Source organism: Chiloscyllium punctatum, chromosome 34 (assembly GCF_047496795.1).
Source record: "Chiloscyllium punctatum isolate Juve2018m chromosome 34, sChiPun1.3, whole genome shotgun sequence".
Taxonomy (NCBI): Eukaryota; Metazoa; Chordata; class Chondrichthyes; order Orectolobiformes; family Hemiscylliidae; genus Chiloscyllium; species Chiloscyllium punctatum.
This window is the reverse complement of record NC_092772.1, coordinates 58515354-58533766: the sequence shown is the minus strand read 5'-3', so window position 1 is coordinate 58533766 and position 18413 is coordinate 58515354. Positions and strand designations below refer to the sequence as shown.

General features: G+C 49.4%; 1 protein-coding gene across 2 annotated transcripts in view; it reads left to right on the top strand.

Annotated features, from left to right (window-relative positions):
• Positions 1-18413, top strand: part of LOC140458888 (transcobalamin-1-like) — a 59924-nt gene that overhangs the window by 37942 nt on the left and 3569 nt on the right. For both annotated transcript variants that reach the window (XM_072553624.1, XM_072553623.1), the window contains exons 6-8: positions 12225-12411; positions 16133-16325; positions 18215-18333. In XM_072553624.1, the coding sequence (XP_072409725.1) occupies positions 12225-12411; positions 16133-16325; positions 18215-18333 (499 nt within the window). The remainder of the gene's footprint in view (positions 1-12224; positions 12412-16132; positions 16326-18214; positions 18334-18413) is intronic.

Sequence of the window (18413 nt, the reverse complement as noted above, 5' to 3'; positions counted from 1 at the left end):
CTGGGAGATACTGTACACTGTTCTGATCCCCATATCGCTCTGGGAGTTACTGTACACTGTTCTGAGTCCCATATCACTCTGGGAGTTACTGTATACTGTTCTGATTCCCTTGTAACTCTGGGAGTTACTGTACACTGTTTTGATCCCCATGTAACTCTGGGAGTTACTGTACACTGTTTTGATCCCCATATCACTCTGGGAGTTCCTGTACACTGTTTTGATCCCCATGTAACTCTGGGAGTTACTGTACACTGTTTTGATCCCCATATCACTCTGGGAATTACTGTCCACTGTTCTGATCCCCATGTAACTCTGGGAGTTACTGTACACTGTTCTGATTCCCATGTCACTCTGGGAGTTACTGTACACTGTTCTGAGTCCCATATCACTCTGGGAGTTACTGTATACTGTTCTGAGTCCCATGTAACTCTGGGAGTTACTGTACACTGTTTTGATCCCCATGTAACTCTGGGAGTTGCTGTACACTGTTTTGATCCCCATATCACTCTGGGAGTTACTGTACACTGTTTTGATCCCCATGTAACTCTGGGAGTTACTGTACACTGTTTTGATCCCCATATCACTCTGGGAGTTACTGTACACTGTTTTGATCCCCATGTAACTCTGGGAGTTACTGTACACTGTTTTGATCCCCATATCACTCTGGGAGTTACTGTACACTGTTTTGATCCCCATGTAACTCTGGGAGTTACTGTACACTATTCTGATCCCCATATCGCCCTTGGAATTACTGTACACTGTTCTGATCCCCATATCTTTCTGGGAGTTACTGTACACTGTTCTGAGTCCCATGTCACTCTGGAACTTACTGTACAATGTTCTGATCCCCATGTAATTCTGGGAGTTACTGTCCACTGTCCTGATCCCCATATCGCTCTGGGAGTTACTGTACACTGTTCTCATCCCCATGTCACTCTGGGAATTACTGTCCACTGTTCTGATCCCCATGTAACTCTGGGAGTTACTGTACACTGTTCTGATTCCCATGTCACTCTGGGAGTTACTGTACACTGTTCTGAGTCCCATATCACTCTGGGAGTTACTGTATACTGTTCTGATTCCCATGTAACTCTGGGAGTTACTGTACACTGTTTTGATCCCCATGTAACTCTGGGAGTTACTGTACACTGTTTTGATCCCCATATCACTCTGGGAGTTCCTGTACACTGTTTTGATCCCCATGTAACTCTGGGAGTTACTGTATACTGTTCTGATTCCCATGTAACTCTGGGAGTTACTGTACACTGTTTTGATCCCCATGTAACTCTGGGAGTTACTGTACACTGTTTTGATCCCCATATCACTCTGGGAATTACTGTCCACTGTTCTGATCCCCATGTAACTCTGGGAGTTACTGTACACTGTTCTGATTCCCATGTCACTCTGGGAGTTACTGTACACTGTTCTGAGTCCCATATCACTCTGGGAGTTACTGTATACTGTTCTGAGTCCCATGTAACTCTGGGAGTTACTGTACACTGTTTTGATCCCCATGTAACTCTGGGAGTTGCTGTACACTGTTTTGATCCCCATATCACTCTGGGAGTTACTGTACACTGTTTTGATCCCCATGTAACTCTGGGAGTTACTGTACACTGTTTTGATCCCCATATCACTCTGGGAGTTACTGTACACTGTTTTGATCCCCATGTAACTCTGGGAGTTACTGTACACTGTTCTGATTCCCATGTCACTCTGGGAGTTACTGTACACTGTTCTGAGTCCCATATCACTCTGGGAGATACTGTACACTGTTCTGATCCACGTATCGGTCTGGGAGATACTGTACACTGTTCTGACCCCTATATCTCTCTGGGAGATATTGTACACTGGTTCTGATCCCCATATCGCTCTGGGAGATACTGTACACTGTCTGATCCCCATATCGCTCTGGGAGATACTGTACACTGTTCTGATCCCCATATCTCTCTGGGAGATATTGTACACTGTTCTGATCCCCATATCGCTCCAGGAGATACTGGACACTGTTCTGAGTCCCATATCGCTCTGGGAGATACTGTACACTGTTCTGATCCCCATATCCGTCTGGGAATTACTGTACACTGTTCTGACCCCTATATCTCTCTGGGAATTACTGTACACTGTTCTGATCCCCATGTAATTCTGGGAGATACTGTACACTGGTCTGATCCCCATATCACTCTGGGAGTTACTGTACACTGTTCTGAGTCCCATATCACTCTGGGAGTTTACTGTACACTGTTCTGAGTCCCATATCACTCTGGGAGTTACTGTACTATGTTCTGAGTCCCATATCACTCTGGGAGTTACTGTACACTGTTCTGAGTCCCACATCACTCTGGGAGTTACTGTACACTGTTCTGAGTCCCATATCACTCTGGGAGTTACTATACACTTCTGATTCCCATATCATTCTGGCAGTTACTGTACACTGTTCTGAGTCCCATATCACTCTGGGAGTTACTGTACACTGTTATGATCCCCATATCACTCTGGGAGTTACTGTACACTGTTATGATCCCCATATCACTCTGGGAGTTACTGTACACTGTTATGATCCCCATATTATTCTGGGAGTTACTGTACACTGTTATGATCACCATATCACTCTGGGAGTTACTGTACACTGTTCCCATCCCCATATCGCTCTGGGAGTTATTGGACACTGTTCTGATCCCCATATCGCTCTGGGAGTTATTGGACACTGTTCTGATCCCCATATCGCTCTGCGAGTTACTGTACACTGTTCTCATCCCAATGCCACTCTGGGAACTACTGTACACTGTTCTGAGTCCCATATCACTCTGGGAGTTACTGTACACTGTTCCGATCCCCATATCGGTCTGGGAGTTACTGTACACTGTTCTGATCCCCATATCGCTCTGCGAGTTACTGTACACTGTTCTCATCCCCATATCGCTCTGGGAGTTAATGTACACTGTCTGATCCCCATATCGCTCTGGGAGATACTGTACACTGTTCTGATCCCCGTATTGGTCTGGGAGATACTGTACACTGTTCTGACCCCTATATCTCTCTGAGAGATATTGTACACTGGTTCTGATCCCCATATCGCTCTGGGAGATACTGTACACTGTCTGATCCCCATATCGCTCTGGGAGATACTGTACACTGTTCTGATCCCCGTATTGGTCTGGGAGATACTGTACACTGTTCTGATCCCCATATCTCTCTGGGAGATATTGTACACTGTTCTGATCCCCATATCGCTCCAGGAGATACTGGACACTGTTCTGAGTCCCATATCGCTCTGGGAGATACTGTACACTGTTCTGATCCCCATATCCGTCTGGGAATTACTGTACACTGTTCTGACCCCTATATCTCTCTGGGAGATACTGTACACTGTTCTGATCCCCATGTAATTCTGGGAGATACTGTACACTGGTCTGATCCCCATATCACTCTGGGAGTTTACTGTACACTGTTCTGAGTCCCATATCACTCTGGGAGTTACTGTACTATGTTCTGAGTCCCATATCACTCTGGGAGTTACTGTACACTGTTCTGAGTCCCACATCACTCTGGGAGTTACTGTACACTGTTCTGAGTCCCATATCACTCTGGGAGTTACTATACACTTCTGATTCCCATATCATTCTGGCAGTTACTGTACACTGTTCTGAGTCCCATATCACTCTGGGAGTTACTGTACACTGTTATGATCCCCATATCATTCTGGGAGTTACTGTACACTGTTATGATCCCCATATCACTCTGGGAGTTACTGTACACTGTTCCGATCCCCATATCACTGTGAGAGTTACTGTACACTGTTCTGAGTCCCATATCAGTCTGGGAATGACTGTACACTGTTCCGATCCCCTTGTCACTCTGGGAGTTACTGTACACTGTTCTGATCCCCATATCATTCTGGGAGTGACAGTACACTGTTATGATCACCATATCACTCTGGGAGTTACTGTACACTGTTCCCATCCCCATATCGCTCTGGGAGTTATTGGACACTGTTCTGATCCCCATATCGCTCTGGGAGTTATTGGACACTGTTCAGATCCCCATATCGCTCTGCGAGTTACTGTACACTGTTCTCATCCCAATGCCACTCTGGGAACTACTGTACACTGTTCTGAGTCCCATATCACTCTGGGAGTTACTGTACACTGTTCCGATCCCCATATCACTGTGAGAGTTACTGTACACTGTTCTGAGTCCCATATCAGTCTGGGAATGACTGTACACTGTTCCGATCCCCTTGTCACTCTGGGAGTTACTGTACACTGTTCTGATCCCCATATCGCTCTGGGAATTACTGTACACTGTTCTCATCCCCAATCGCTCTGGGAATTACCGTACACTCTTCCGATCCCCATGTAACTGTGGGAGTTACTGTACACTGTTCTCATTCCCATATCGCTCTGGGAGTTACTGTTCACTGTTCCGATCCCCATATCGCTCTGGGAGTTACTGTTCACTGTTCTCATCCCAATGTCACTCTGGGAGTTACTGTACACTTTTCTGATCCCCATGTAACTCTGGGAGTTACTGTACACTGTTCCCATCCCCATATCGCTCTGGGAGTTACTGTACACTGTTCTGAGTCCCATATCACTCTGGGAATTACTGTACACTGTTCTGATCCCCATGTAACTCTGGGAGTTACTGTACACTATTCCCATCCCCATATCACTCTGGGAGTTACTGTACACTGTTCTGAACCCCATGTAACTCTGGGAGTTACTGTACATTGTTCTCATGCCCATATCGCTCTGCGAGTTACTGCACACTGTTCTGATCCCCATATCGCTCTGCGAGTTACTGTACACTATTCTGATCCCCATATTGCTCTGGGAATTACTGTACACTGTTCTCATCCCCAATCGGTCTGGGAGTTACTGTACACTGTTCTGATCCCCATATCACTCTGGGAGTTACTGCACACTGTTCTGATCCCCATGTCACTCTGGGAGTTACTGTACACTGTTCTGATCCCCATGTCACTCTGGGAGTTACTGTACACTGTTCCCATCCCCAATCGGTCTGGGAGTTACTGTACACTGTTCTCATCCCCAATCGGTCTGGGAGTTACTGTACACTGTTCCAATCCCCAATCGGTCTGGGAGTTACTGTACACTGTTCCGTTCCCCAATCGGTCTGGGAGTTACTGTACACTGTTCCGATCCCCAATCGGTCTGGGAGATACTGTAAACTGTTCTGATCCCCATATCACTCTGGGAGTTACTGTACACTGTTCTGATCCCCATGTCACTCTGGGAGTTACTGTACACTGTTCCGATCCCCATGTCATTTTGGGAGTTACTGTACAATGTTCTGATCCCCATATCACTCTGGGATTTACTGTACACTGTACTCATCCCAATGTTGCTCTGGGAATTACTGAACACTGTTCTGATCCCCATATCACTCTGGGAGTGACTGTACATTGTTCTGATCCCCATGTCACTCTGGGAGTTACTGTACACTGTTCAATCCCCATATCGCCCTGGGAATTACTGTACACTGTTCTGATCCCCATATCGCCCTGGGAATTACTGTACACTGTTCTGATCCCCATATCACTCTGGGAGTTACTGTACACTGTTCTCATCCCCATGTCACTCTGGGAGTTACTGTACACTGTTCCGATCCCCATGTCATTTTGGGAATTACTGTACACTGTTCTGATCCCCATATCGCCCTGGGAATTACTGTACACTGTTCTGATCCCCATAACACTCTGGGAGTTACTGTACACTGTTCTGATTCCCATGTCACTCTGGGAGTTACTGTACACTGTTCTGATCCCCATATCACCCTGGGAATTACTGTACACTGTTCTGATCCCAATGTCACTCTGGGAGTTACTGTATACTGTTCTGATCCCCATATCACTCTGGGAGTTACTGTACACTGTTCTCATCCCCATGTCACTCTGGGAGTTACTGTACACTGTTCCGATCCCCATATCACTCTGGGAGTTACTGTACACTGTTCCGATCCCCATGTCATTTTGGGAGTTACTGTACACTGTTCTGATCCCCATAACACTCTGGGAGTTACTGTACACTGTTCTGATCCCCATATCGCCCTTGGAGTTACTGTACACTGTTCTCATCCCAATGTCGCTCTGGGAGTTACTGTACACTGGTCTGATCCCCAAATCACTCTGGGAGTTACTGAACACTGTTGTGATCCCCATATCACTCTGGGAGTTACTGTACATTGTTCTGATCCCCATATCGCTCTGGGAATTACTGTACACTGTTCTGATCCCCATATCACCCTTGGAATTACTGTACACTGTTCTGATCCCCATGTCACTCTGGGAGTTACTGTACACTGTTCTGATTCCCATGTCACTCTGGGAGTTACTGTACACTGTTCTGATCCCCATATCACCCTGGGAATTACTGTACACTGTTCTGATCCCAATGTCACTCTGGGAGTTACTGTATACTGTTCCGATCCTCATATAACTCTGGGAATTACTGTACACTGTTCGGAGTCCCATATCACTCTGGGAGTTACTGTACACTGTTCTGATTCCCATATCGCTCTGGGAGTTACTGTACACTGTTCTGATTTCCATATCGCTCTGGGAGTTACTGTACACTGTTCTGATCCCCATGTCACTCTCGGAATTATTGTACACTGTTCTGAACCTGATATCGCTCTGGTAGTTACTGTATACTGTTCCAATTCCTAAATCACTCTGGGAGTTTCTGTACAGTGTTCTGATCCCCATATCGCTCTGGGAGTTACTGTACACTGTTCTGATCCCCAATCAGTCTGGGAGTTACTGTACACTATTCCGATCCCCAATCGGTCTGGGAGTTACTGTACACTGTTTTCATTCCCATATCGCTCTGGGTCTTACTGTACACTGTTCTGATCCTCATATCACTCTGGGAGTTACTGTACACTGTTCTGATCCCCATATCACTCTGGGAGTTACTGTACACTGTTCTGATCCCCATATCGCTCTGGGAATTACTGTACACTGTTCTCATCCCCAATCGGTCTGGGAGTTACTGTACACTGTTCTGATCCCCATATCACTCTGGGAGTTACTGTACACTGTTCTGATCCCCATGTCACTCTAGGAGTTACTGTACACTGTTCTGATCCCCATGTCACTCTGGGAGTTACTGTACACTGTTCTCATCCCCAATCGGTCTGGGAGTTACTGTACACTGTTCCGATCCCCAATCGGTCTGGGAGTTACTGTACACTGTTCTGATCCCCAATCGGGCTGGGAGTTACTGTACACTGTTCTGATCCCCATATCACTCTGGGAGTTACTGTACACTGTTCTGATCCCCATATCGGTCTGGGAGATACTGTACACTGTTCTGATCCCCATATCGGTCTGGGAGATATTGTACACTGTTCTGATCCCCATATCACTCTGGAAGATACTGTACACTGTTCTGATCCCCATATCGCTCCGGGAGATACTGTACACTGTTCTGATCCCCATATCGCTCTGGCAGTTACTGTACGCTGTTCTGATCCCCATATCGGTCTGGGAGATATAGTACACTGTTCTGATCCCCATATCACTCTGGAAGATACTGTACACTGTTCTGATCCCCATATCACTCTGGGAGATACTGTACACTGTTCTGATCCCCATATCGCTCCGGGAGATACTGTACACTGTTCTGATCCCCATATCGCTCCGGGAGATACTGTACACTGTTCTGATCCCCATATCGCTCTGGCAGTTACTGTACGCTGTTCTGATCCCCATATCGGTCTGGGAGATATTGTACACTGTTCTGATCCCCATATCACTCTGGAAGATACTGTACACTGTTCTGATCCCCATATCGCTCCGGGAGATGCTGTACACTGTTCTGATCCCCATATCGCTCTGGGATTTACTGTACGCTGTTCTGATCCCCATATCGCTCCGGGAGATACTGTACACTGTTCTGATCCCCATATCGCTCTGGGAGATACTATACACTGTTCTGATCCCCATATCGCTCTGGGAGATACTGTACACTGCTCTGATCCCCATATCGCTCTGGGAGATACTGTACACTGTTCTGATCCCCATATCGCTCTGGGAGATACTGTACACTGTTCTGATCCCCATATCGCTCTGGGAGTTACTGTACACTGTTCTGATCCCCATATCGCTCTGGGAGATACTGTACACTGTTCTGATCCCCATATCACTCTGGGAGTTACTGTACAGTGTTCTGACCCCTATATCTCTCTGGGAATTACTGTACACTGTTCTGATCCCCATGTAACTCTGGGAGTTACTGTACACTGTTCCCATCCCCATATCACTCTGGGAGTTATTGGACACTGTTCTGATCCCCATATCGCTCTGCGAGTTACTGTACACTGTTCTCATCCCAATGCCACTCTGGGAACTACTGTACACTGCTCTGAGTCCCATATCACTCTGGGAGTTACTGTACACTGTTCCAATCCCCATATCACTGTGAGAGTTACTGTACACTGTTCTCATTCCCATATCGCTCTGGGAGTTACTGTTCACTATTCCGATCCCCATATCGCTCTGGGAGTTACAGTACACTGTTCTCATCCCAATGTCACTCTGGGAATTACTGTACACTTTTCTGATCCCCATGTAACTCTGGGAGTTACTGTACACTGTTCCCATCCCCATATCGCTCTGGGAGTTACTGTACACTGTTCTGAGTCCCATATCACTCTGGGAATTACTGTACACTGTTCTGATCCCCATGTAACTCTGGGAGTTACTGTACACTGTTCTGATCCCAATGTCACTCTGGGAGATACTGTACACTGTTCCGATCCCCATGTCATTTTGGGAGTCACTGTACAATGTTCTGATCCCCATTTCGCTCTGGGAGTTACTGTACACTGTACTCATCCCAATGTCGCTCTGGGAATTACTGAACACTGTTCTGATCCCCATATCACTCTGGGAGTTACTGTACATTGTTCTGATCCCCATGTCACTCTGGGAGTTACTGTACAGTGTTCAATCCCCATATCGCCCTGGGAATTACTGTACCCTGTTCTGATCCCCATATCGCCCTGGGAATTACTGTACACTGTTCTGATCCCCATGTCATTCTGGGAATTACTGTACACTGTTCTGATTCCCATGTCATTCTGGGAATTACTGTACACTGTTCTGATTCCCATGTCATTCTGGGAATTACTGTACAGTGTACCGATCCCCATATCACTCTGGGAGATACTGTACACTGTTCTCATCCCAATGTCGCTCTGGGAATTACTGAACACTGTTCTGATCCCCATATCACTCTGGGAGTTACTGTACATTGGTCTGATCCCCATATCGCTCTGGGAGATACTGTACAGTGTTCCGATTCCTAAGTCACACTGGGAGTTACTGTACACTGCTCTGTTCCCATATTCTCTGGGAGTTACTGTACACTGTTCTGATCCCCATATCGCCCTTGGAATTACTGTACACTGTTCTGATCCCCATGTCACTCTGGGAGTTACTGTACACTGTTCTGATTCCCATGTCACTCTGGGAGTTACTGTACACTGTTCTGATCCCCATAACACTCTGGGAGTTACTGTACACTGTTCTGATCCCCATATCACCCTGGGAATTACTGTACACTGTTCTGATCCCAATGTCACTCTGGGAGTTACTGAACACTGTTCTGATCCCCTTATCACTCTGGGAGTTACTGTACATTGTTCTGATCCCCATGTCACTCTGGGAATTACTGTACACTGTACCGATCCCCATATCACTCTGGGAGATACTGTACACTGTTCTAGTCCCAATGTCGCTCTGGGAATTACTGAATACTGTTGTGATCCCCATATCATTCTGGGAGTTACTGTACATTGGTCTGATCCCCATATCGCTCTGGGAGTTACTGTACAGTGTTCCGATTCCTAAGTCACACTGGGAGTTACTGTACACTGCTCTGATCCCCATATTCTCTGGGAGTTACTGTACAATGTTCTGATCCCCATATCGCCCTGGGAATTACTGTACACTGTTCTGATCCCCATATCGCCCTTGGAATTACTGTACACTGTTCTGATCCCCATGTCACTCTGGGAGTTACTGAACACTGTTCTGATCCCCATAACACTCTGGGAGTGACTGTACACTGTTCTGATCCCCATAACACTCTGGGTGTTGCTGTACACTGTTCTGATCCCCATAACACTCTGGGAGTGACTGTACACTGTTCTGATCCTCATATCACCCTGGGAATTACTGTACACTGTCCTGATCCCAATGTTACTCTGGGAGTTACTGTACACTGTTCCGATCCCCATATCACTCTGGGAGATACTGTACACTGTTCTGATCCCCATATCGCCCTGGGAGTTACTGTACACTGTTCTGATTCCCATGTCACTCTGGGAGTTACTGTACACTGCTCTGATCGCCATATCACTCTGGGAGTTACTGTACACTGTTCTCATCCCCATAACACTCTGGGAATTACTGTACACTGTTCTGATCCCAATGTAACTCTGGGAGTTACTGTACACTGTTCCGATCCCCATATCGCTCTGGGAGTTACTGTACACTGTTCTGATCCCCATATCGCTCTGGGAGTTACTGTACAATGTTCCGAGTCCCATATCACTCTGGGAATTGCTGTACACTGTTCGGAGTCCCATATCACTCTGTGAGTTACTGTACACTGTTCCGATCCCCATATCGCTCTGGGAGTTACTGTACAATGTTCCGAGTCCCATATCACTCTGGGAATTGCTGTACACTGTTCGGAGTCCCATATCACTCTGTGAGTTACTGTACACTGTTCCGATCCCCATATCACTCTGGCAATTACTGGACACTATTCAGATCCCCATATCGCTCTCGGAATTATTGTACACTGTTCTGATCCCCATGTCACTCTCGGAATTATTGTACACTGTTCTGAACCTGATATCGCTCTGGTAGTTACTGTATACTGTTCCAATTCCTAAATCACTCTGGGAGTTTCTGTACAGTGTTCTGATCCCCATATCGCTCTGGGAGTTACTGTACACCGTTCCGAGTCCCATATCACTCTGGGAATTGCTGTACACTGTTCGGAGTCCCATATCACTCTGTGAGTTACTGTACACTGTTCCGATCCCCATATCGCTCTGGGAGTTACTGTACAATGTTCTGAGTCCCATATCACTCTGGGAATTGCTGTACACTGTTCGGAGTCCCATATCACTCTGTGAGTTACTGTACACTGTTCCGATCCCCATATCACTCTGGCAATTACTGGACACTATTCAGATCCCCATATCGCTCTCGGAATTATTGTACACTGTTCTGATCCCCATGTCACTCTCGGAATTATTGTACACTGTTCTGAACCTGATATCGCTCTGGTAGTTACTGTATACTGTTCCAATTCCTAAATCACTCTGGGAGTTTCTGTACAGTGTTCTGATCCCCATATCGCTCTGGGAGTTACTGTACACTGTTCCGATCCCCAATCAGTCTGGGAGTTACTGTACACTGTTCTGATCCCCAATCGGTCTGGGAGTTACTGTACACTGTTCTGATCCACATATGAAGAGGAAGTGAAATAAACTCAATTGAATACATTTTTTGTCAGTACCACCACTGAGAAAATCTAATGATTCGGCGAGATTGACTAGTGTTACATCTCACTGGGGTAGTGAAATCTCCCTTAGGTCCCACAGTTATCAGAGTCATGTCTCAAGTGAAAGATTATATAAAGTACTCAAACTTCCCCAATGTACATGTCTTATCACACCAGAGTGAAAGAAAGTGCAGATCTGTTATCTATGCTGAGCACAAATTGCTATTTATTCCAAATAACAGACTCTAGCAACAGGTAAACATTCATAAACTGTCAACATATAACAGCACAAGTTAAAACCTTCAGCCCTTTGACTGAGAAAAATAATGGGTGTTATGGGAAAACAGGAAGGTAATTCTGTGTATTTGCTGAGTGCAATCTTTTTTTGAAACTTCTCATATCTGTCTTGCTTCATTGGTACATCCCTCCCTAAGGTGTGAGGTACCAAGGTGAATTATATTAATACATGTAAAGGGAGGGGGAGCGAGGTAAACACATGAGGGAGAGTCAGGGACAGAAGGAGATGTAGAGAAGGTGAGATGAAGGGTGGATGGGCAATGTGGGAGGAGAGGTAATGCCACCCCAGAAGAGATGGCACAAATGACCTCCTTGGTACAGGGTGGACACTATCTGTCTTCCACTTCACTGACACCGTCTCCCCTCTGTTTCCCCCAGGCCCTGTCTGCCAACTCAGACCTGGTCCCCAGCGTCCGCTGGAACAAGACCAAGTCCGTGTACAGGCTCCTCGACGCGATTCGTGAAGGATCCTTTTCCAATCCTCAGGCAGCATCGCAAGCCACTCCGTCGCTGGACTGTCGGACCTACCTGGATGTGAGGAAGCTCAACTGCACGGCAGACCACAGTGAGTCTCTGAAGAGCTGGGGATCAGACGCTCGGCTGTGGTTCAGTACCTCAGGGCACGCAACGCAATTCAGATCTGAGGGCAATCATTCTTTTTTGCACAGCAAGCAGAGGTGCACAGCAAGATCCCACGAGTGGTACCGCACGCTTAGTTTTGGTGCTCAGTAATGGAACAGCCGTTGGACACAAGGCTCCATTTGGGAGACTTTCTCCCTCCTCTCACTCCCAGCATTGCCACCAGGTCTTCCCCATCCAGCAGGAGGGCCTCAGTTTAATATCTAACATAATACAGGGTATCACAGACAGTGCGGCACTCCCTCAGCACTGACCCTCCGACAGTGCGGCACTCCTTCAGTACTAACCCTCCGATAATGCCAACTCCGTCAGCACTGACCCTCCAAAAGTGCAGTGCTCCCTCAGCACTGACCGTCTGACAGTGCCCACTCCCTCAGCACTGGCCCTCCGACAGTGCGGTGCTCCCTCAGCACTGACCCACCGACAGTGCTGCACTCCCTCAGCACTGACCCTCAGACAGTGCGGTGCTCCCTCAGCACTGACCCTCCGACAGTGCGGTGCTCCCTCAGCACTGATCCTCCGACAGTGCGGTGCTCCCTCAGCACTGACCCTCCGACAGTGCGGCACTCCCTCAGCACTGACCCTCCGACAGTGCCCACTCCCTCCGCACTGACCCTCCGACAGTGCGGTGCACCCTCAGCTCTGACCCTCCGACAGTGCGGTGCTCCCTCAGCACTGACCCTCTGACAGTGCGTTGCTCCCTCAGCACTGACCCTCCGACAGTATGGCACTCCCTCAGCACTGACCCACCGGCAGAGCTGCGCTCCCTCAGCACTGACCCTCCGACAGTGCGGCACTCCCTCAGCACTGACCCTCCGACAGTGGGGCACTCCCTCGGCACTGACCCTCCGACAGTGCGGCACTCCCTCAGCACTGACCCTCCGACAGTGCGGCATTCCCTCAGCACTGACCCTCCGACAGTGGGGCACTCCCTCGGCACTGACCCTCCGACAGTGCGGCATTCCCTCAGCACTGACCCTCCGACAGTGGGGCACTCCCTCAGCACTGACCCTCCGACAGTGCCTACACCCTCAGCACTGACCCTCCGAAAGTGCGGCACTCCCTCAGCACTGACCCTCCGACAGTGCGGCGCTCCCTCAGCACTGACCATCCGACATTGCGACACTCCCTCAGCGCTGACCCTCCGACAGTGCGGCACTCCCTCAGCACTGACCCTCCGACAGTGCGGCGCTCCCTCAGCAGTGACCCTCCGACAGTGCGGCATTCCCTCAGCACTGACCCTCCGACAGTGGGGCTCTCCCTCGGCACTGACCCTCCGGCAGAGCTGCGCTCCCTCAGCACTGACCCTCCGACAGTGCGGCACTCCCTCAGCACTGACCCTCCGACAGTGGGGCACTCCCTCGGCACTGACCCTCCGACAGTGCGGCGCTCCCTCAGCAGTGACCCTCCGACAGTGCGGCATTCCCTCAGCACTGACCCTCCGACAGTGGGGCACTCCCTCGGCACTGACCCTCCGACAGTGCGGCACTCCCTCAGCAGTGACCTTCCAACAGTGCGGCGCTCCCTCAGCACTGACCCTCCGACAGTGCGGCACTCCCTCAGCACTGACCCTCCGACAGTGCGGCGCCCCCTCAGCACTGACCTAGCGACAGTGCGGCGCTCCCTCAGCACTGACCCTCCGACAGTGCGGCGCTCCCTCAGCACTGACCCTCCGACAGTGCCCACACCCTCAGCACTGACCCTCCGAAAGTGCGGCGCTCCCTCAGCACTGACCATCCGACATTGCGGCACTCCCTCAGCACTGACCCTCCGACAGTGCGGCATTCCCTCAGCAATGACCCTCCGACAGTGCAGCACTCCCTCAGCACTGACCCTTTGACAGTGCGGCGCTCCCTCAGCACTGACCCTCCGACAGTGCGGCGCTCCCTCAGCACTGACCCTCCGACAGTGCGGCGCTAACTGAGCACTGACCCTCCCACAGTGTGGCGCTCCCTCAGCACTGACCCTCCGACAGTGCGGTGCTCCCTCAGCACTGACCCTCCGACAGTGCGGCGCTCCCTCAGCACTGACCCTCCGACAGTGCCCACTCCCTCAGCACTGACCCTCCGACAGTGCGGCGCTCCCTCAGCACTGACCCTCCGACAGTGCGGCACTCCCTCAGCACTGACCCTCCGTCAGTGCCCACTCCCTCAGCGCTGACCCTCCGACAGCGCCCACTCCCTCAGCACTGACCCTCTGACAGTGCGGCACTCCCTCAGCACTGACCCTCCGACAGTGCCCACTCCCTCAGCACTGACCCTCCAACAGTGCCCACTCCCTCAGCACTGACCCTCTCACAGTGCGGCACTCCCTCAGCACTGACCCTCCGACAGTGCCCGCTCCCTCAGCACTGACCCTCCGACAGTGCCCACTCCCTCAGCACTGATCTTACAGTCAGCGGAAACCTCTGCTTCCTTGATGTTTTGAGCATGAGAGTTACATGGTTTGTGACCGTCTGTGAGTAAAGAATTCTCCTCCCTTTAGTGCTCAGTGGGTGACCCTTTCTTTTTAACTGAGAGGTTGTGGTGGTGAGCTTCATGTGGAGGTTCGGACCTTTCCGAGGAGCATGGACAGGGTGGATAGGAAGAAGCTGTTCCCAAATGGTCAGAAATCGGAGATGGGTGGGGCATAATCTGACAGTGAAAGGCAGGAGATGAAGCGGGCGTTGACAAAATGTTCTCTCACCCAGAGGGTCTTCAGGAAATGGAGTGCACTGGCTGGGAGGACGTTGAGGCAGGAGATCTCACAACCTTTAAAAAGTACTTCGGTGGGCATAGCATTCAAGGGTGTGAGACTAGCATAGACTGGGAATGGTTTTTCGCTAGTGTGGACTTGATGGGCCAAAGGGCCTCTTACATACTCTCACTCCTGATGAAGGGCTTATGCCCGAAATGTCGATTCTCGGATGCTTTTCTAGCACTGCACTCTCGGCTTCCATGTTCCGTGATTTTCTGGCTCTAACTGGTGACCCCCATCCTTCCCCCAGTTCGGGATTCTCACGCGGGAGGGTTCACCTGTTGGGAGAGAAAGTGAGGGCGATCCACGGCATCCGGGCTCCCTCGTCTATCAGTGAGTTTGGGTCATCTCATGGGCTGGGAAATGATTCCGGAAAGTTCCGAGACAACCCGGCCTCCATCCTGCAATTTTGCGACAACTCCCGAGAAAAGGGTCAGCCTTGGAAACAGACACGCCCTAGCTTTCACTGAAGTGAAGGAACAGCTATCCTCCTGTCAGGTCTCAACACACAGTGGTCCCAGAACTATATCTGGTATTGAGATGTGAGGCCTCCCTGTACAGCACCAGGGAGGTATTATCTCATTAGGTGGTGTAAGGGTGAGATACGTCCTGTCACGTGTGCATCCACAACAGTGGCGAACACAGAGTGTAAATATGTCCGGATAGATGAGGAAGGATTGGTGGGCATTTTTGGAGTCAGGACATCCCATCAATAAAAGATTGATAATCATGGACCATTAACCCTGACTAGGTCAACCGAGTTTGGGATTCTAGTCGGCTTGAACGAGTTGTACCAGAAGGATCTGTTTTCCGTGCTGTCTGACCTCATTTTGACGCTGGTGTTCTGAGTTGTGTTTGGTCTGGCATCTGAGGTTCCTCACTCCTGCGCCATTCTGCCCCTCTCTCTGTAGATAACCTGACATTCCCGGTGACCACTACATCCCCACCTCCCACCACCCAGGCTGTCCCCATCGCGGTGGAGTACAACATTGTGGACGGACTGACCCATTCCTTCAACGACGCCGTGAATGTTTCCGTGCCGGTGGGGAGTTCCCTGATCCGGGTTCTGGAGAAGGCCAGGGATCTGTATCCCGTTCGATTCAGGTAGGGCCTACTGTGTTTGCCGGGCAATTCGCTGGAGAGTCAGAGTCGAAAGGTGTGGCGCTGGAAAAGCACAGCAGCTCAGGCAGCATCCGAGGAGCAGGAGAATCAATGTTCCGGGCATATGCCCTTCGTCAGGAAGGTGTGGACATCTCCCTGGGTTCACAGGGAAGGCGGGAGAGTGATCTCCATCTCCAGTTCTCCCATTGGTGATCTCCTGAGGCTCCAGATCTGCCCACCCTCTGACACTGAATCTCCCCAGATCAGGAACGTCTCAGCCCAATATCCTTGATTGGACAAGGGAGGAGGCTATTGGAATTTTACCCCAGGTTTCACCCCAATATCAAGGTCCTGAAGCTAGAGTCACACTCAGCTCCCATTCTGTTTCACTCTGTCATTCTCTGTTTCCCTCTCTCTATCTCTTTCATCTGTCTGTCTCACCTCTTTTTCTTACTCTCTCTATCTCTCATATTCTCTTTCTGTCTCTCATCTCTATCTCTCTCTCTCTCTCTCTCTCTCTGTCTCTCTCTGTCTGTTTCTCTCTGTCTGTCTCTCTTTCTGTGTCTCTCTCTCTCTGTCTCTCTCTCTCTCTCTGTTGAAAGTGTGGTGCTGGAAAAGCACAGCAGGTCAGGCAGCATCCAAGGAGCAGGAGAATCGACGTTTCGGGCATGAGCCCTTCTTCAGGAATCATGCCCGAAACGTTGATTCTGCTGCTCTTTGGATACACATTTTCAGCTCTGAAACACATTTTCAGCTCTGATCTCCAGCATCTGTAGTCCTCACTTTCTCCTCTGTCTCTCTCTGTCTCTCTCTCTCTCTGTCTCTCATCATCTCTCTCTCTCTGTCTCTCTCTCTCTGTCTGTCTCTCTCTCTCCCCCCCCCCATATGTCTCTTCCTATCTCTCTACTTCCCTCTCCATCTTTCTCCATCTCCCTTCTTCTGTCACACTCACTCCCCCACTCGATCTCTATCTCTTCCTCTCTCTCTTTTTCTGTCTCTACTTTCCTCTGCATCTTTCTGTCTCCCACTCTATCTCGTTCTCCATCTCTGTGTCTCTCTCATCTTTGTCTCTTGCTCATTCGCTCGTTATTGCTTCTCTATTTTTGTCACCTTTATCGCTCTCTCTCTGTCTCACCTCGCTGTTTTTCTCCTTTTCTCCCTATGTCATGTTCTGTGTCTCTCTGCCTCTCTATCTCATGTCTCCCTTTCTCTTACTCTGTTTCCGTTCGCGTGTCATGACCTGTCTCTATTTCTGCCTCCCTCCATCTTTATTTGTTCTCTCTCTCTCCCTCCCTTTCTCTGTCTCTTTCTGAATCTCATGATCTGTCAGCAGTTCTCCCGTTCTGTTTTTTCCTGATCGCCCTAACGTTTTATTGTTCCCGATTTGTCTGATCAGTTGTATTTGCTGTCCATTTCTGTCTCTCCCCCATCTTGTCTGAATCACCAGCATTTGCATCTGACAGGTCACACCACAATTAACATTTCAGAAGGAGTGAGATTTGAAGAGAGGGAAAGAGAGAGAGAGAGAGAGCGAGTGAGTGAGACAGACAGAGATTGAGAATGCAACCAGGGAGAGACAGGACAATTGGAACAAAAGATGAGCATTTCTTCACCACATTCTTCATCCACGTTGTGAACCTGTGGAATTGTCCCCCACAGGAAGCTGGTGGGGCCAGTTCATTAGATAGATTCAAGAGGGAGCAGGGTGTGACATCTGTGGCTAAAGGGACCAAGGGGTATGGAGAGAGTGTGGGAATGGGACACTGACATTGAATGATCAGCCAGGATCCTATTGAATGGTGGGGCAGATTCAAAAGGGCCGAATGGCCTCCTCCTGCATCTGTTTCCCGTGTTTCTGTGTTTGCTGAATGATGCCTTGTTCCCTGTTACAGCTTTAGTGTCACAAGCACACAGTGGGGACCACTCCTGACCACCGTCCGGAACCTGACGGCTTCCACCGAAACCAGAACCTATTGGCAGCTCCTGAGCGGCACTGAGCCATTGGATCAAGGTAGGAACGGACAATAACCAAAAGAGGGGAAAAAAAAAATCAGCAGGTCTGGCAGCATCGGTGGGGAGAAATCAGAGTTA